This window comes from Acipenser ruthenus, unplaced genomic scaffold (assembly GCF_902713425.1).
Source record: "Acipenser ruthenus unplaced genomic scaffold, fAciRut3.2 maternal haplotype, whole genome shotgun sequence".
Classification (NCBI taxonomy): domain Eukaryota; kingdom Metazoa; phylum Chordata; class Actinopteri; order Acipenseriformes; family Acipenseridae; genus Acipenser; species Acipenser ruthenus.
Window position 1 is genome coordinate 5126 of NW_026708149.1, and position 19398 is coordinate 24523.

A 19398-nucleotide genomic window follows, 5' to 3' on the forward strand; every position below is an offset into this window, starting at 1 on the left:
CAGCGCTATGAAAACACTGACGTCATTCAAATAAACGACCCCTCAACGTCCGCTGTGCCTCTGTACATATCTACCAACGAAAACGATACAAACAGTAAAAAAAACAATTCGCAGAATCAAACTGGATGGCTTACCTCGAAGCGCTCCGTGTTGCTGTGAATCGGATAGAGGCGGCGCCCCCCCCTCTCTCTCTCCCTCCCTCTCTCTCTCTGTCTCTCCCCCCCCCCCCCCTCAGGAAACGACTGCTTTGAAAATACACATCAGGAGTGACGATCCAGTAATTAGGACGAGAGAGGGAAAACAAACGAGAGAGAAAGATCATTGTGATGGTGCCCCTCAAATCAAACCACGGGGCGCCCCCTTATTATGTAAGAGCAGCCTGGCCTCGGGTTGCCCTTCGGGACGCGCTGACGCACACGCAGCCGCACACGGATCCGCTGTGCGGGTAACACGCGCTGTCAAAGTGGCCACGCATTCGAACACGTTGAGATCTTGGTTTAAAGGGCTCCCCCCCCCCCGCACTGAGATTACTTACCTAGGGCACGGTAAGATGTGTGCTATCAATCATTCATCCATCGCTGTGAAACACTCAGCAGCGCTACACTGACAAATGCCAAAACAAACGGAATGCATTCAATGCCTTCCGAATACTGTGTGGGTCTCTAGTGTGCACTTTCGAAAGAACCACATGTTCAAGTGTGTGTAAATAAACCAACACAAACCACGGGCTTAAAGAAAGTTTGCCGTTTGCTTGTGCCTGCCTTGCTCCTTCCAGAGTCCGGTGCTGCTTCACTTCCTGGGTCGGGTGACCCCAGCAGCAGAGCAGCTGAGTGAAGGTCCGCGGGCCGCGTCTCTGTCTGCTCAATACGGTAGGGCTTCACCTCCTTCCTCCGCTGAGCTCTGCCCCCAGGGGTCTGCCTCAGTGGTGTTAGCGGCACGCATCGAAAACACAGAGACGCTTATTGATGCAATCAATCCCCACGCAGTCCCATGCCAGCCTCTCCCCTCACCCCATCACTCACCCCCCACTAAACAAGAAGCAGTCATTGTGTCTCCCAGGCCCGACTCTACATCAAAAATACATCAAACAGCCCTGTGACTGCAGGGCACGCATCACATGAATTATCATCAAGGAATTAAAAAATAAACCTACACTGCATCTTCACAGCCAGAGCACAGGCAGAGAGAAAGAAAGGATGAGAGAGAGAGAGGGGAAAGAGAGAAGGGTTAGGGGGGAGGGGAAGAGAGAAAGGGAGAGGAGAAAGAGAAGAGAGTTAGGGGGAGGGGAGAGAGAAGAGGAGGGGAAGAGAGAAGGGGAGAGGTGAAGGGGAGAGAGAAGGAGGGAGGTGAAGGGGAGAGAGAAGGGGGGAGGTGAAGGGAAGAGAGAAGGGGGGAGGTGCTCACCTCACTGGCCTGTGCATCGCTCTGCATTCTGTGTTACACTCAGTCGTGTGTGTGTGTGTATATATATATAATGTATAGGCATATATAGATTGCACATCACTTTGGATGGACAGTGCTGAATTCTTTCTGTTGTTGTTATTTTCTGGTCTTCTGAGGTATGAAGTATTGAGGTCTCTCTGTACCTGTGCTGGCCCTGCCTGCAGCACACAGTGAATAACGAACCCCGTGTCTCTATGGTCACTTGAGGGTGTTATTTTTAATAACCCTCTGGGCGTCAACGACAGAAACCTCTGTCTCTCAGGAGACATCACATGAGCCCGGTCACCATAGCAACAGCAGTCTCTGTGCGTTGAGAGAGAGGAGGCCCTCGAGTCACAGTGAAGATCGAGGGGGGGGGGTGAAGGGAGTGAGTCTTCATAAACACTGAACCCTGTCTGCTCACTCACACAGCACAGAGGGAGGGCTTGTTATCACTGCACTGAGAAGAGTGTGTGTGTGTGTGTGTGAGAGATCAGTGCGGGACCCTGCCCACAAACTCACACTCAGGGAAGGGCAGAGTGTGAGTGTGTGTGTGTGTGTGTGTGTGTGTGTGTGTGTGTGTGATCAGTGCGGGACCCTGCCCACAAACTCACACTCAGGGCAGAGCAGAGTGTGTGTGTGTGTGTGTGTGTGATCAGTGTGGGACCCTGCCCACAAACTCACACTCAGGGCAGAGCAATGTGTGCGTGATCAGTGTGGGACCCTGCCCACACACACACGAGAGAGGAGCCTCTTCAAAACACAGGGGAGGCTGTGGAAGGGTTGCCTGTAGGAGCTTTGAATCATTGAGATGCTTTAGAATCAATCAGACTTGATAGTTTGAGATCAATAAGCTGCTTGGAGCCAGTGGAGCACCGAGGGGCTGAACATGCTTTCAGGACGAACGCAGGCACGGGCTGCTCAGAGCTGGCTAACCTGCAGGACTGCAGAGGAAGGAGGGCGATATTTCACAAACACACGAGGGGGGGGGCACAGAACCAATAAGAATCTCTTTAATAAGAATTACTACAACAACAACAACAACAACACTGCATTGAACACAACCGGCAATCTGTCAATACAAAACAGTTATTACAATTTACAAAGAAAAATCTTGCTGTATAGAGTTTCAAACTTTCAACGTGGTTTATGTACATTTAAGAAACACAATTCATGAAGACAGACACAGAGACATACATTATAAAAAGTATGCATGAAGACTGAGCAGGATCAGTTCAGGATCTGCCACAGAGATCCTCAAGAGGGCTCGAGCGTCCTGCTGGGGATGCTGGGATAGTGGAGGGTCAATGAGAAACAGAGGTATTACAGGTTTACTGTGGGGGACTTGAATCCTGGAGAGACCCAACTGAAGAGGTCCTGCCCACGGCAGCTTGACCCCGGGGCCCCTCAGCTCTCCAGGAAGCGGAAGATGCTCCTCTGGGGCCCCTCTGCCTCTTTCCTGGGACGCTTTGCTGCGGGGGCGATGACGGCGGCCGGGCGTCTCTTCATTGCCTGGGAGAGACGAGACGGAACAGAGCTGGATTAACATGTTAAACACACGACTGCAGGACGACACTCCAGAAACATCAATGAAAGTGATCCTGTCAATATGAAAAGCAGCGTTCATTACAAGCTGAACCAGGCATTGAGGGAGCAGCAGAACAGACCAGAGAAAGTGGGTCTAGGGCTCCACCTTGTGGCCACGGTCAGAACAGTCCATGCAACACAACTTACAGCAGCCAAAACATTCTAGTAATTTCCAGCTGTGCCCTCGGGTCCTGGCTTCTGCGCTGCGCGTCATAAACTCAGTAATTCTCAGGGTTAACTCTCAGCTCCTTTGTAAGATTTGTAAAAAGCTCTTGGATTCGTTCCTCCCCCCTGGTCTCGTACCTGTGTCTGGGACGGGCTGGGGGGCTCGGAGCCCTTCTCGGGGGACACTGTGTGGAACACGAAGTTCCGAGCGCTGCGCGGCCCGCTGGGGTTCAGCTCAGAGAGAGACGACAACGTCTGCATCAGCTCCTTTGAGCGGCTCAGCAGAGAGCCAGTCTTCACCTGCAGAGAGAGAGAGAGAGAGAGAGAGAGAGAGAGAGAGAGAGAAAGAGAGAGAGAGAGAGAGATTGCATCTGTTAGTCTCACCTGCGGGTCTGTAGGGTTACTAATAGGAACTGTTCATGCAGCTAGATTTCAAATGATCATTTTAACACTATAGTGCATTGTAGGTATTCCCAGAGGCAGGGCTGGGTGCAGTGCAGTGTCACTGCGCGCATGCACAGTGTACCAACCTGAGCTAACGGAGCGGGCTTCTCAAACGGGTTTCGGGTCAGAATCTTCCTCTCCTTCACCGGCACCACTGGGGATTCTGGGAACACCAGGGAGAGAAATGGGGTTACATCACAGGTGTACAGCTGGGCTGAGAGGAGACTTATGTCAATTATGCACCCACGCAAGAGAGCTGCAGCGAGCCCCTCGGGGGTCAGAGCCCACGCAGGAGAGCTGCAGCGAGCCCCTCGGGGTCCTGGCAGACACAGCGAGGGAGTTGCTGCTCCGGATCGGCTTCTGTTGCTGTGCGTGTCGCCTTACCTTTCTTCTGTAGGGCCCGGGCGGCAAATTTCTTGGCCAGTTTCATGAACTGACTGTCCTCTCCAATCTCCTCCTGCTCCTCCTCCACGGTCGCTGCCTCGCCTCCTGTGCTCTGGGACTGCTGGGAGATGGGAAAGAAGGGTTAGACTCAAAGGCAGAAACAGACCACCAGACAGACACCCCCAGCCCCTCTCCTCCCCTCTCCTCTCCTCTCCCCTCTCACCTGCTCTCTCAGCCACTGCTCCCTCTCGTGCCTCTGCCTCCTCCACTGCACCTCCGCCTCGTCCAGCTGCTCCTCTCCCTCCTCCTCCTCCGAGTCTCCGTGGAACAGATCCATCTGAGAGGCCTCGTCTGCAAAGCAGGGGAGGAAAGGGTTAACCAGACACCTGCAGCCAAAACAAACCTGGAGACAGACACACACACAGACACACCACACACAAAGACAGAGACACACAGAGAGACAGCACACACAGACACACCACAGAGACAGAGACACACAGAGAGACAGAGACACACCACACACAAAGACAGAGACACACAGAGAGAGACAGCACACAGAGACACACCACACACAGAGACAGAGACACGCAGAGACAGAACACACACACAGAGTCAGTGCTTCTCTCCTGGGGGGTTGTGCAGTTTCTCAGTATCTCATTTTGGTCTCTCACACACTCAGGGCTTCATTACCGATGTTCTTCCATCTGAACTGGCGGGCCCTCCCTGGCCCCTCGGAGTGCAGGTCCCCGTCAGCCAGGTAGCACTCCTGGTAGAGACGCAGCGCCCGCTTGTCATCGTCCAGCAGCTGCTTCCTGGGAGAGGAGGAGGAAAGGATAACTCGACAGGTCATCAAGAGCTTGAGGAGACTCAAGCTGTCTGATTGGGGCAGCCTCTCTCAACGCGGGGAGGGTCAGCCTCTCTCAGTGTGTAGATACAGTGCAGTGTTGGCTCGTCTCTCACATGTGGATTTTGTTGACCTGGTCCTGCAGCTCCTCGTCCGACGGCAGCTCCTCCTGAATCTCGTCTTCCTCATACTCGTTCCACTCGGCTCCCCCCTCCTCATCCTCGCTGCCCAGCTCGCTGCCAGACAGCTCCGCCTCCTCCTCCAGGAAGTCAGCCATCCGCCTGCCCGAGAGAGAGAGAGAGAGAGAGAGAGAGAGAGAGAGAGAGAGAGAGAGAGAGAGAGAGAGAGAGAGAGAGAGAGGAGACATGACCACTGAGCTCAACTCGTTTCAGATTACGTGCCCCCCTTTACTACATCTGGCGTGTTGATTTAATTCAGAACACAATTTTGAAATATATTTAAATATCCAGCTGCTCTTCTCACATCTTCCTCTTGAACCCAGGCGGTCGGGCTCGGGCCATCGCCTCCTCCTCATCCTCGCTGCAGTCCTCCTCTCCATCTTCACCTCCCTCTCCCTCACTCGCACCATCCTCCTGAACACAGCAGAGACCAGCATTATACAACGATGGAAAGAAGAGTCCCATTGCAAAGCAGTTTGAGCCGTTTCTGGTTTTTAATAAGGCACACCCAGTGACTTACCTACACACTGTGGCTGATCAAGCTCAGATTATTAAAACCTGGAATGGGAGAAACTGCTGTGCAGACCAGGTACATACAAGCACACTGTCGATACTTTACAGAGGCATCTCACACACACACAGACAGTGCAGGGAGCAGACACCGCACTGCGTGCAGAGAGCAGACACCGCACTGCCGTGCAGAGAGCAGACACCGCACTGCCGTGCAGAGAGCAGACACCGCACTGCGTGCAGAGAGCAGACACCGCACTGCGTGCAGAGCAGACAGCGCACTGCGTGCAGAGAGCAGACACCGCACTGCCGTGCAGAGAGCAGACACCGCACTGCCGTGCAGAGAGCAGACACCGCACTGCGTGCAGAGAGCAGACACCGCACTGCCGTGCAGAGAGCAGACACCGCACTGCCGTGCAGAGAGCAGACACCGCACTGCCGTGCAGAGAGCAGACAGGTTTGCTCGCTCTGCCTCACCTCTTCACTGGAGAAGCTCCCCACGTCAGTCATCAGCTGGAACTCACATTCCTCCTCTTCCTCCTGCAGCTCTTCATCCCTGAAACAAACAGACGGCCAGTCACTCTGACATCTAATTAGCCCATGCAGGGTCTGATTTACCTAATGCTGCCTGTAAATACCAAACCCTACCTCCCCGTGCCGAACCCCGCCCGCGCGGACCTCCCCGCGCCGAACCCCCCCGCACCGAACCTCCCTGCGTCGAACCCTGCCTGCACGGACCTCCCTGTGCTGAACGCTGCCGTGAGATTACCTCCGTGTGCTCAGGGCTGCGGCTCCCTTCACTCCGCTCCAGCCCGTCTGCTGTGCTCCCTGTGAGGGGTTCAGTTTGAGGGAGGCGGGGGAGGATCCCTCTACAGACAGGAAATACAAGAGCGCTCATCAGTGATTAAGACAGAGCTACTAACGCCATTTCAAATGAATGCAGTCACAATGATCGCAGCAGAACGAACAGGAAGAGACAGCTTTGAAATTAAATTAACAAATTCCGACAAGATTTACCTGCCGCAGCAAATTTCCCCGAACACAATCCCAGCAGCTCCTCCATGTTCGTCTCAGTGCTGTCCTCCCCACCGCAGCTCTCCGGGGGCTGGAACGCCCCGGAGCAGAGCCCCACAAGCCCCACCATGTTACTGTCCTGGGTGGTACAGTCAGAATCCTTGAAGTTCTGAGTCTGGAACGTCCCGGAGCAGAGCCCCACGAGCTCCCCCATGTTACTGTCCTGGGTGGTACCGTCAGAATCCTTGAGGTTCTGAGTCTGGAACGTCCCGGAGCAGAGCCCCACGAGCTCCCCCATGTTCCCATCCATGGCGTTCTCGTCCAGACTGCCCAGGATCAGCTGCCTCTTGGAGGGCTGGTACTGGCTGGAGCCCCGGGACCCCACGTTGAGGAAGCCGTCTGCATCCAGCAGCCGGCTCTGAGTCTCCTCTTCCAGGGAGAAGCGGAACCGAGACTCCTCGGCTCCCAGCTGGCAGGCCTTGGGCTCAGGAGAGGCCGTGTAGAGGTCCTGGGAGTCCTCCACTGGGAGAGAGGGCTCTGACAGCTTCCCTGAGCTCTGAGAGAGGGAGGGAGGGAGAGGGAGTGAGTGACTGTGTGGGGTTTGAGAGGTCCTGGGAGTCCTCCCCTGTGAGAGCGGGCTCCGACAGCTTCTCTGAGCTCTGAGAGAGGGAGGGAGAGAGAGGGAGTGACTGTGTGGGGTTTGAGAGGTCCTGGGAGTCCTCCACTGGGAGAGCGGGCTCTGACAGCTTCTCTGAGCTCTGAGAGAGGGAGGGAGGGAGAGGGAGTGGGAGTGAGTGACTGTGTGGGGTTTGAGAGGTCCTGGGAGTCCTCCACTGGGAGAGCGGGCTCCAACAGCTTCCCTGAGCTCTAAGAGAGAGGGAGGGAGGGAGAGGGAGTGAGTGACTGTGTGGGGTTTGAGAGGTCCTGGGAGTCCTCCACTGGGAGAGCGGGCTCCGACAGCTTCCCTGAGCTCTAAGAGAGAGGGAGGGAGGGAGAGGGAGTGAGTGACTGTGTGGGGTTTGAGAGGTCCTGGGAGTCCTCCACTGGGACAGCAGGCTCTGACAGAGACAGAGATGCAGGGAAGGAGAGGAGTGCTAGGGGTAGAGGGGACAGCTTCTCCGAGTGAAAAGAAAAGGAGTGTGAGAGTGGATATGAAGACGAATAGGGAGGGATACCACACGCCAGTGACCGTGACACGTGTGAAATAAAAAATGGATAATGAGTTCAGTAATGACACGGCTAAAACATTGGCAGCGATGTCACGTGCTTCCAGACACTCACTCACCTTGGAGGCGGAGCTCAGGAAGCTGGGTTTGAAGAATCCAGGAGACGGGGAGCGAAACCCGGCCGCTCCCACCCCTCTCCCCCCCTGCTTGCTGAAGGGCTGGTAGGACGGGATCATGGAGCCCAGGAGCTCGAAGCTGCTGTTGTGGCTGTTCTCTTTGGGCAGAGACGGGAGAGAAGAATCGTCTTCCTCTGAAACCAGCAAAGTGACGCAGTGAGACACAGAGCCAAGGGAGCAGAGTACCGAACTGGGAGCAGAGAGGACTAGAGTAACATGGTGATCCTTCTCATCTGATACAAAGACATTTCAGATGGCTGTAGCGCATCAATATTGGGGTGCATTATATTTTCTAAGCAGGATGCAGCAGCGAGACCAGCTCTCACCCAGCTTGCTGTCTCCATCGAGGCCGGTCTGCAGGGCTCTCCTCACTCCATCCCCTCCCTGGTCACTGCAGCAAAAACAAAACATGAATACAGCTGCAGCCCCTGAACCTCATCAGCACCCCCTCTTCCATCGCCCCTCCTCGCCCCCCCCCTCTTCCATCGCCCCTCCTCGCCCCTCCCCCCCTCTCCCCCTCTCCCCCTCTCCCCTCTCCCCCTCTCCCCAATACTGTGTCCGCCCCGCCCCGTTCTCACCCGGTCTGTGAGCAGGACCTGCTGAAGAGCATGAGGGTCCCCTCGGAGAGGTGAGGGTCGGCACTGCCAGGACCTCCCAGATTGGAGCTCCCCCCTCTCTCCTCTTCACCCCCCTCTCCCAGAAGGAAGTCAACACCCTGGACAAACAAAAAGCAACTTCATTCAAGTCAATGTGCACACAGGGACGGAAATAAAACCACTCCCAGTTCGATCCATTCCTCGTTTTCACTAGACGTTTAGTAAGACACGGCTCAGCTTGTTACCTGTCAACACACTGCGGCTGATCAAGCTCGTAGTAAAACGTGGACCGGGTGAAACGGCTGTGCAACAGAAGCTTCATGTCCATCCCTGCTGTCTCTAATGGTGCAGGAGGGGTCACGTATTCACGAGATCTCAGAGGGAATGAGGACCGGGCAGCCGAGCATCCCAGTGAATTCAGAGCCAGACACAGTCACCCTTACCTCTTCCTCTCCCTCAGACTCGTCTGTCATCTCCTCCTCTTCCTCCTCCTCCTCCAGGCAGTCCTCATTGTCCAGCCTGTACAGGGCGGCTCGTTTCTGCCTCTCCACCTGCCTGCGCTGAGCCATCGCCTGCTGCAGCTTGGACTTCAATAGGACCAGCTTCTCCCCTGCAATACAGACAGACAGGGAGGGAGACAGAGTCAGACAGACAGACAGGCTCAGGGATTTCCCCAACCCAGAACATTTAAACTAGAATTTCTTAAATGTTTAATACAGGGCAATTTATTAATTACATATTCAAACATCCCCCCTCACCCCCTCACACACACAGTCTATCGCTATAGCAACAGGGTCTCTCGCGATGGCTTCTCCGAGTGCAGCCTCACTCCTCTCCCTCTCAGAGCAGCGTTTCTGCGTGGCTCCTCAGGGGTGTGGACGCTCAGTTGGTCAGTTACCTGGTTTGGTGCAGCCTGGCTCCTCCGCCGGCTCTCCGGACAGGGTCACGGACACGGTGTCGGCTCGGAGCTCCTGCTTCCCATCGGCGCAGGCCTCCTTACGCACCACGCTGAGCTGGAGCGTGTGCGACCCGCGAGGCTTCGCTGGGGGCTGGCTGTGCTTCAGGAACCGCAGCTTCAGAGCCTCCAGCTCTGCAGAGGAGACAGCGTGTTACACCCAGGTCTCTCACACACACACACACTAACCAGCCATTACACCCAGATCTCTCATACACTAACCAGCCATTACACCCAGGTTTCTCACACAGAGGCTCGTACCCCATTCCAAACCCTCGCATCACTCCATGGGGTACCTGTGTTGACGGCAGGGGGGTCCAGGTTGACGAAGGCCCCCTCGTCGGCACACAGCCTGGGCTGCGGAGGCGGGTCGAGGCCCAGCTTCCTCAGCTTTTCCAGCCTGCTGCTCCTGCAGGGTTTGCTGGGAGGGAGGCGGAGAGGTGACTCGGAGGGCTGCGGGTTTGAGGGAGCAGTCTCAGTCTCTACTGCCGCACTGCAGCCTCCCAACTCCACCTCCCCCGGTCCAGGCACTGCCTCAGAGGCAGCGGGGAGCTCGGAGGAGGCCGCCTCAGAATCCAGCTCCGTTTCCACGGGGACAGCCTGCTCAGGATCAGTGGGCAGGTCTTGGGTCTCACTCGGGTTCTGGTTCTGTGCCGGGTCCAGACTCTCCTCAGAGATACACGGCTGGTATTTTGAAGACCTGAGAGACAGAGAGAGGTAACAAGCTCAGGTGTGTCGTATCAAACTCCAAGTAAAAAACAGTGCCATGCTGTCTGTGTGTGTCTCACTAGAGCAGTGCCATGCTGTCTGCGTGTGTGTCTCTCACTAGAGCAGTGCCACGCTGTCTGCGTGTCTCACTAGAGCAGTGCCATGCTGTCTGTGTGTCTCACTAGAGCAGTGCCACGCTGTCTGCGTGTGTGTCTCTCACTAGAGCAGTGCCACGCTGTCTGCGTGTGTGTCTCTCACTAGAGCAGTGCCACGCTGTCTGCGTGTGTGTCTCTCACTAGAGCAGTGCCACGCTGTCTGCGTGTGTGTCTCTCACTAGAGCAGTGCCACGCTGTCTGCGTGTCTCACTTGAGCAGTGCCATGCTGTCTGTCTGTGTGTGTGTGTCTCTCTCACTTGAGCAGTGCCATGCTGTCTGTGTGTGTCTCTCACTAGAGCAGTGCCATGCTGTCTGTGTGTGTCTCTCACTAGAGCAGTGCCATGCTGTCTGTGTGTGTGTGTGTCTCTCACTAGAGCAGTGCCATGCTGTCTGTGTGTGTGTCTCTCACTAGAGCAGTGCCATGCTGTCTGTGTTTCTCTTACTTGAGCAGTGCCATGGCACTCCCCTGGCAGGCTGGTCGCGGGCGCTTCTTGAAGAAGTCGTGGATGGTTTTGGGCTGCGGCAGGTGGTAGGGGAGCCCCAGAGAGGAATCTGAAACAAAACCAGAACACAAGATAAATTCTCTGGAGAGAGAGAGAGAAGGGGTGGTTCAGTTGAAGGCGAGTCCCGGAGCTTCTTACCCCTCACGAGTCTCTGGCTCTCGCTGTGAAGCTGCTTCATCGCCTCCTTGCTGGCGCGGGCCGCCTTCCGCTCCTAACAGAGAGGGACCCAACAGAGACAGGACATGAACGAGACGCACGCTGGAGACACCACCAGCCCAACAGAGACAGGACACGAACGAGACGCACGCTGGAGACACCACCAGCCCAACAGAGACAGGACATGAACGAGACGCACGCTGGAGACACAACCAGCCCAACAGAGACAGGACATGAACGAGACGCACGCTGGAGACACCACCAGCCCAACAGAGACAGGACATGAACGAGACGCACGCTGGAGACACCACCAGCCCAACAGAGACAGGACATGAACGAGACGCACGCTGGAGACACCACCAGCCCAACAGAGACAGGACATGAACGAGACGCACGCTGGAGACACCACCAGCCCAACAGAGACAGGACATGAACGAGACGCACGCTGGAGACACCACCAGCCCAACAGAGACAGGACATGAACGAGACGCACGCTGGAGACACCACCAGCCCAACAGAGACAGGACATGAACGAGACGCACGCTGGAGACACCACCAGCCCAACAGAGACAGGACATGAACGAGACGCACGCTGGAGACACCACCAGCCCAACAGAGACAGGACATGAACGAGACGCACGCTGGAGACACCACCAGCCCAACAGAGACAGGACATGAACGAGACGCACGCTGGAGACATATAGATCCTGTATATAGAGCTCGATCCTGTATATAGAGGTGCAGATAGATATGGAGCTTGGTTTGAGGTCTCTCACCTTCCTCTTCTTTATCCCTTCGCCCCCCTCCTCTTCATCACCCTCACGCTCTTCCTCCTCCTCCTCCTCCTCTTCCAGCTCTGGTGTCATCGGCCTCTCCTGGGGGTAGAAGCATGGAGAACGTCATTAAATACAGATATGAACAGAGCAAGGACAGCAGGGCAGACGAGCACAAAGGGGCTGTTCAGAGAACACAGCAGGGATGGGAATGAGACTCCTCCTGCACAGCAGCTTCACCCAGTCCAGGGTTTACTACCAGCTCGATCAGCATCAGTGTGTACAGAGAACAAGCTCAGGTGTGTCTCATTAAACTCAGTGAAACCAGGAATGGACCAAACTGCTGTGCAATGGGAGTCTTATTTCTATCCCTGCAGAGGTATCTGGAAAAATCAGGGCTTCACTAACAGAAAGCTGCACCAGCATGGTGTGTGTGTTCACTGCTGTATCACTGCAGGCTGGCTGTGATGGGGCTGCCTGGCAGTGCTCTGTGCTGGGGCTGCCTGGCTGTGCTGTGCTCTGTGCTGGGGCTGCCTGGCTGGGCTGTGCTGTGCTTTGTGCTGGGGCTGCCTGGCTGGGCTGTGCTGTGCTGTGCTCTGTGCTGGGGCTGCCTGGCTGTGCTGTGCTGTGCTCTGTGCTGGGGCTGCCTGGCTGTGCTGTGCTGTGCTCTGTGCTGGGGCTGCCTGGCTGTGCTGTGCTGTGCTCTGTGCTGGGGCTGCCTGGCTGTGCTGTGCTCTGTGCTGGGGCTGCCTGGCTGTGCTGTGCTCTGTGCTGGGGCTGCCTGGCTGTGCTGTGCTGTGCTCTGTGCTGGGGCTGCCTGGCTGTGCTGTGCTCTGTGCTGGGGCTGCCTGGCTGTGCTGTGCTCTGTGCTGGGGCTGCCTGGCTGTGCTGTGCTCTGTGCTGGGGCTGCCTGGCTGGGCTGTGCTGTGCTCTGTGCTGGGGCTGCCTGGCTGGGCTGTGCTGTGCTCTGTGCTGGGGCTGCCTGGCTGGGCTGTGCTGTGCTCTGTGCTGGGGCTGCCTGGCTGGGCTGTGCTGTGCTTTGTGCTGTGGCTGCCTGGCTGGGCTGGGCTGTGCTGTGCTCTGTGCTGGGGCTGCCTGGCTGTGCTGTGCTGTGCTCTGTGCTGGGGCTGCCTGGCTGTGCTGTGCTGTGCTCTGTGCTGGGGCTGCCTGGCTGTGCTGTGCTGTGCTCTGTGCTGGGGCTGCCTGGCTGTGCTGTGCTGTGCTGTGCTCTGTGCTGGGGCTGCCTGGCTGTGCTGTGCTCTGTGCTGCTGGGGCTGGCTGGCTCTCACCTGGTGTTTTTTCACTTTGTGTCTCACAGCAGCTCTGATCGCATCCAGAGACTCTTCCTCCTCTTCCTCCTCTCCCAGTCCTGTGTCAAACAGGTCGCTGTCGCCAAGGAGACATCCGCTGTCACTCAAGGTGGGGGGTGCAGAGGACACCTGGAGATGGAAGGAGAGAGAGAGAGAGAAAGAAAGAGAGAGAGAGAGAGATAGAGAGAAGGAGAGAGAGAGAGAGAGAGAGAGAGAATCTTAAACTGAATGATAGATGCTCCGACTACAAGGCTTTTTCATTGTCTCTAAGCAAGCAAGCCTGCCTGCCCCCCCTCTCTCCAGAGCCAGCCTGCCTGCCCCCCCTCTCTCCAGAGCCAGCCTGCCTGCCCCCCCTCTCTCCAGAGCAAGCCTGCCTGCCCCCCCCCCTCTCCAAAGCCAGCCTGCCTGCCCCCCCTCTCTCCAGTAAGCAGCACTGGTTTGTTCCCAGTAGTTACACGCCTCACCTCTTCATCCTGCTGGTTTACTTTCTTCTTCAGCCTCTTCTCATCCTTCTCTTTCCTTCGTCGGGATCGCTCCTTCCCTCTCTCCTCTGTCAGTCTGTAGTGCTGCTTCTGTCTCTTCAGTGGACTCTCTCTCTGGGGGGTCAAAGCTGCCGGGCTGTCCTGTCCATCCCCCTGTCCTGTCTCTGTTTCGCTGTCCTCACTGTCCAGAGCAGCCCTGCTGATCCTGCCTCCTGTCTTCCTCTTCAGCCTCTGCTCCTCCTCCTCGCTGGACTCCGAAAGGACGAGGATGTTAGCTGACTCCGCCTCTTCCTCCCCCTCACTGTCTCTCAGGGCCTTCCTGCAGCGCGACTTCCTGTTCACCAGAATCTCGTCCTCCGAATCTTAAAGCGAAGGACAGCGTCACTCACCATGATCTGCGACTGCATGATCGGTGCAGTTTAAAATGTCATCGCCCCCCGTCCCGTCGCCCATACTGACCTCCTCCGCTCTCTGTGTTCTCAGGCAGCACAGCGCCCCCCTCTGGGTGGATTGGGGACCCCATCCCGCTGTCCGAACCGCTCTCCTCGACAGCAGTGTGAGAGACTGTACCCTCCTCCTGCACTGCTGAACACTGCAATACACACAGAATACCTCCTTACACTGCTCCCGTACCCCTCAAAACACACAGAATACCTCCTTACACTGCTCCCGCACCCCTCAAACCCACCCAACACCTCCTTACACTGCTCCCGCACCCCTCAAAACACACAGAATACCTCCTTACACTGCTCCCGCACCCCTCAAACCCACCCAACACCTCCTTACACTGCTCCTGCACCCCTCAAACACACAGAACACCTCCTTACACTGCTCCCGCACTCCTCAAACACACCCAACACCTCCTTACACTGCTCCCGCACCCCTCAAACCCACCCAACACCTCCTTACACTGCTCCCGCTCCCCGCAAACACACAGAACACCTCCTTACACTGCTCCCGCACCCCTCAAACCCACCCAACACCTCCTTACACTGCTCCCGCTCCCCTCAAACCCACAGAACACCTCCTAACACTGCTCCCGCACCCCTCAAACCCACCCAACACCTCCTTACACTGCTCCCGCACCCCTCAAACCCACCCAACACCTCCTTACACTGCTCCCGCACCCCTCAAACCCACCCAACACCTCCTTACACTGCTCCCGCACCCCTCAAACCCACAGAACACCTCCTTACACTGCTCCCGCACCCCTCAAACCCACCCAACACCTCCTTACACTGCTCCCGCACCCCTCTATCCCACAGAATACCTCCTAACACTGCTCCCGCACCCCTCAAACCCACCCAACACCTCCTTACACTGCTCCCGCACTCCTCAAACCCACCCAACACCTCCTCACACTGCTCCCGCACCCCTCAAACCCACAGAACACCTCCTTACACTGCTCCCGCACCCCTCAAACCCACCCAACACCTCCTTACACTGCTCCCGCACTCCTCAAACCCACCCAACACCTCCTTACACTGCTCCCGCACCCCTCTATCCCACAGAATACCTCCTCACACTGCTCCCGCACCCCTCAAACCCACACAACACCTCCTTACACTGCTCCCGCACCCCTCAAACCCACAGAACACCTCCTTACACTGCTCCCGCACCCCTCAAACCCACCCAACACCTCCTTACACTGCTCCCGCACCCCTCAAACCCACCCAACACCTCCTTACACTGCTCCCGCACCCCTCAAACCCACCCAACACCTCCTTACACTGCTCCCGCACCCCTCAAACACACAGAACACGTCCTTACACTGCTCCCGCACCCCTCAAACACACAGAACACGTCCTTACACTGCTCCCGCACCCCTCAAACCCACCCAACACCTCCTTACACTGCTCCCGCACCCCTCAAACCCACCCAACACCTCCTTACACTGCTCCCGCTCCCCTCAAACACACAGAACACCTCCTTACACTGCTCCCGCTCCCCTCAAACCCACCCAACACCTCCTTACACTGCTCCCGCACCCCTCAAACCCACCTAACACCTCCTTACACTGCTCCCGCACTCCTCAAACACACCCAACACCTCCTTACACTGCTCCCGCACCCCTCAAACCCACAGAACACCTCCTCACACTGCTCCCGCACCCCTCAAACCCACCCAACACCTCCTTACACTGCTCCCGCACTCCTCAAACACACAGAACACGTCCTTACACTGCTCCCGCACCCCTCAAACACACAGAACACGTCCTTACACTGCTCCCGCACCCCTCAAACCCACCCAACACCTCCTTACACTGCTCCCGCACCCCTCAAACCCACAGAACACCTCCTCACACTGCTCCCGCACCCCTCAAACCCACCCAACACCTCCTTACACTGCTCCCGCACTCCTCAAACACACAGAACACGTCCTTACACTGCTCCCGCACCCCTCAAACACACAGAACACGTCCTTACACTGCTCCCGCACCCCTCAAACCCACCCAACACCTCCTTACACTGCTCCCGCACCCCTCTATCCCACAGAATACCTCCTAACACTGCTCCCGCACCCCTCAAACCCACCCAACACGTCCTTACACTGCTCCCGCACCCCTCAAACCCACCCAACACCTCCTTACACTGCTCCCGCACCCGGCCACATCTCTGAATCATTCATAACAGTTGCATGGTTGCAGATCCCCGCTCAGAACCCGCTTCATTCCGCGCCATGATGACGTCAGGAAGCGGTTCAGCTTCCCCGCCGTGCTCCTGTCATGCGACTGCAGATATAAACAGTTTTCATCCTCGCTTGTTGCATCTTATCGCGCTGTATCGCACTATTCATATTTGCACCTGGTGTAAACGACACTGTATTTAAAGAGTGTTTTGCATGGTAACCTTGTGCTGCCTGTGACGCTTGCACGTCGTCTTGGATAAAGGCGTCTCCCAAACAAATAACAAAGCGCGGATACTCTGCTTCTCTGAAAGCAGGGGCGAGTTTCACAAAGCGGCTCCGGGTAGCATTCTGCGAATCCACATTCACCCGTGGATTGCTAGTGAAGCCGGCAGCGCTTTGTGAAGCAGACCTCTGATTTGAAGCCGGCAGGCTGGGAGACACGCCGAGCACTCAGCGAGCTGCCCCGGACACAACAACCTCACAGCCCGCGGCATTTACACACGCCGAGGTGGAGCCGGACAGAAACCCTGCGAGCCCGTCTCTCGAGTCCGACATAATGAAAGGGTTTACCTTATTCAGAAAAACAAAAACACGAACGGGCGCGCAAGCGTGAGCAAAACGAAGCGACATGGCCGCCCCGTGAAGACAGCCTCGCAGCACACGGTGCAGAGCTGCCTCTGAAATCACGTTTCAAATAACCCGCATACCCACGAAACGGGAATCAACTCACAACACACAACTCACAACAACTCACAACTCGCAACTCACAACTCGCAACAACTCGCAACTCACAACAACTCGCAACTCACAACTCACAACAACTCACAACTCACAACAACTCACAACTCACAACAACTCGCAACTCGCAACTCACAACAACTCGCAACTCACAACAACTCGCAACTCACAACTCACAACAACTCACAACTCACAACTCACAACAACTCGCAACTCACAACAACTCACAACTCACAACAACTCGCAACTCACAACTCACAACAACTCACAACTCACAACAACTCACAACTCACAACAACTCGCAACTCGCAACTCACAACAACTCACAACTCACAACTCGCAACTCACAACTCGCAACTCACAACAACTCACAACTCACAACTCACAACTCGCAACTCACAACAACTCACAACTCGCAACTCGCAACAACTCACAACTCGCAACTCACAACAACTCACAACTCACAACTCACAACTCGCAACTCACAACAACTCACAACTCACAACTCGCAACTCACAACAACTCACAACTCGCAACTCACAACAACTCACAACTCGCAACTCGCAACTCGCTACCGCAGCCCGTCTGCAGAGCAACTCCGTTTACAGAAAAAAATGCAAACCTCAACGTCTCTACAGTCAAACACACGAACACAATGTTTAGGTATTGAATATTAACTTGTAATTACCTGCTCGGAGAGGACGAGACTCATTATTATTATTAACTAGCAGCTACGCGAACTTCCACGACCGCGTCTAATCGCTCCAGCCTCGTGTGAATTTCATGTAAACATATATTACACTCACACGAAAAACAATATTTCTATTTTCTGAAAAAGCTGCCGCTGCTGTCTCTCCCGCCACCGCAGCGGACTGAATGAAATTTCAATCTTTGGCGGGCCGAGCGATCCCGCCCACCGTCTGTCAAACACAGCCAGCTCCCGCCCTTCACTGGAAACACTACAACACTATTGGAAGAGACACTTGTCATTCTTTATTTAGATCCCGCCTTCCGTGAGTTTTTGCCAGAATTCATCATTCCATTGGTGCTGCCGTCCTCCTCGGAGCTGTAAACCAATCAAAACGCCACCAAACGCAAGCCCGTACGACTGGATTGGACAGCGCGCGTAAGACCAGGTTGGCTCTCCTGCACAGTAAATACACACTGCCTCCCTGTGGACCCCTCCGCTAAACAACATTTACAGAAAACACATCACTTAATACATCTACAGTAGAGCTGTTTGTAAAATCAAATGTGTGGAAATAGCAAACTAAACCATGCTGCTGCATTGATATTATTGAACAGTGTGATAATAGCAAACTAAACCATGCTGCTGCATTGATATTATTGAACAGTGTGATAATAGCAAACTAAACCATGCTGCTGCATTGATATTATTGAACAGTGTGATAATAGCAAACTAAACCATGCTGCTGCATTGATATTATTGAACAGTGTGATAATAGCAAACTAAACCATGCTGCTGCATTGATATTATTGAACAGTGTGGAAATAGCAAACTAAACAATGCTGCTGCATTGGTATTATTGTACAGTGTGATAATAGCAAACTAAACCAGGCTGCTGCATTGATATTATTGAACAGTGTGATAATAGCAAACTAAACCATGCTGCTGCATTGATATTATTGAACAGTGTGATAATAGCAAACTAAACCAGGCTGCTGCATTGATATTATTGTACAGTGTGATAATAGCAAACTAAACCATGCTGCTGCATTGATATTATTGTACAGTGTGATAATAGCAAACTAAACCATGCTGCTGCATTGATATTATTGTACAGTGTGATAATAGCAAACTAAACCAGGCTGCTGCATTGATATTATTGTACAGTGTGATAATAGCAAACTAAACCATGCTGCTGCATTGATATTATTGAACAGTGTGGAAATAGCAAACTAAACCATGCTGCTGCATTGATATTATTGTACAGTGTGATAATAGCAAACTAAACCAGGCTGCTGCATTGATATTATTGAACAGTGTGGAAATAGCAAACTAAACCATGCTGCTGCATTGATATTATTGAACAGTGTGGAAATAGCAAACTAAACCATGCTGCTGCATTGATATTATTGAACAGTGTGATAATAGCAAACTAAACCAGGCTGCTGCATTGATATTATTGTACAGTGTGATAATAGCAAACTAAACCATGCTGCTGCATTGATATTATTGAACAGTGTGGAAATAGCAAACTAAACCATGCTGCTGCATTGATATTATTGAATAATATGCTCACTGTTTCCCTCTGGTGGATGCTGCCAGGTACTGCAAGAAACACACTGCTCCCTCTAGTGGATGCTGCCGGTACTGCAGACAAGCTCACTGTCTCCATCCAGTGGATGCTGCAGGTACTGCAGGCAAGCTCACTGTCTCCATCCAGTGGATGCTGCAGGTACTGCAGGCAAGCTCACTGTCTCCATCCAGTGGATGCTGCCAGGTACTGCAGGCAAGCTCACTGTCTCCCTCTGGTGGATG

At 54.7% G+C, this 19398-nt stretch overlaps 1 protein-coding gene across 3 annotated transcripts; it reads right to left on the reverse strand.

The window, feature by feature from the left end:
• Positions 1-2419: 2419 nt before the first annotated feature.
• LOC117971565 (claspin-like) lies at positions 2420-17793 on the reverse strand. Of its 3 annotated transcripts, none has more exons than XM_059020046.1 (24): positions 17702-17793; positions 13989-14121; positions 13512-13891; positions 13027-13176; positions 11741-11839; positions 10947-11019; positions 10749-10857; positions 9739-10142; positions 9386-9577; positions 8931-9097; positions 8470-8606; positions 8218-8282; positions 7835-8025; positions 6553-7105; positions 6305-6404; positions 6013-6091; positions 5330-5439; positions 4963-5127; positions 4693-4814; positions 4226-4353; positions 4003-4123; positions 3705-3781; positions 3313-3474; positions 2420-2934 (listed from the first exon to the last, which is right to left on the reverse strand). In XM_059020046.1, exons 2-24 carry the CDS (start codon positions 14050-14052, stop codon positions 2830-2832), a joined length of 3753 nt encoding a protein of 1250 aa, XP_058876029.1. In that variant the 5' UTR covers positions 14053-14121; positions 17702-17793; the 3' UTR covers positions 2420-2829. The 3 variants fall into 3 exon arrangements, with proteins under 3 accessions (XP_058876029.1, XP_058876028.1, XP_058876027.1); XM_059020045.1 differs by having other exon boundaries at positions 4003-4120; positions 17584-17792; XM_059020044.1 differs by having other exon boundaries at positions 17584-17792.
• Positions 17794-19398: the final 1605 nt, after the last annotated feature.

Coding starts and splice junctions, on each gene's coding strand:
- LOC117971565 (XM_059020044.1), bottom strand. CDS start 17,607: ATGAGTCTCGTCCTCTCCGAGCAG. Junction 5,128..5,329: donor CCTGGGTTCAAGAGGAAGAT/GTGAGAAGAGCA, acceptor TCTCTCGGGCAG/GCGGATGGCTGACTTCCTGG. Junction 4,124..4,225: donor AGCAGTGGCTGAGAGAGCAG/GTGAGAGGGGAG, acceptor CCCATCTCCCAG/CAGTCCCAGAGCACAGGAGG.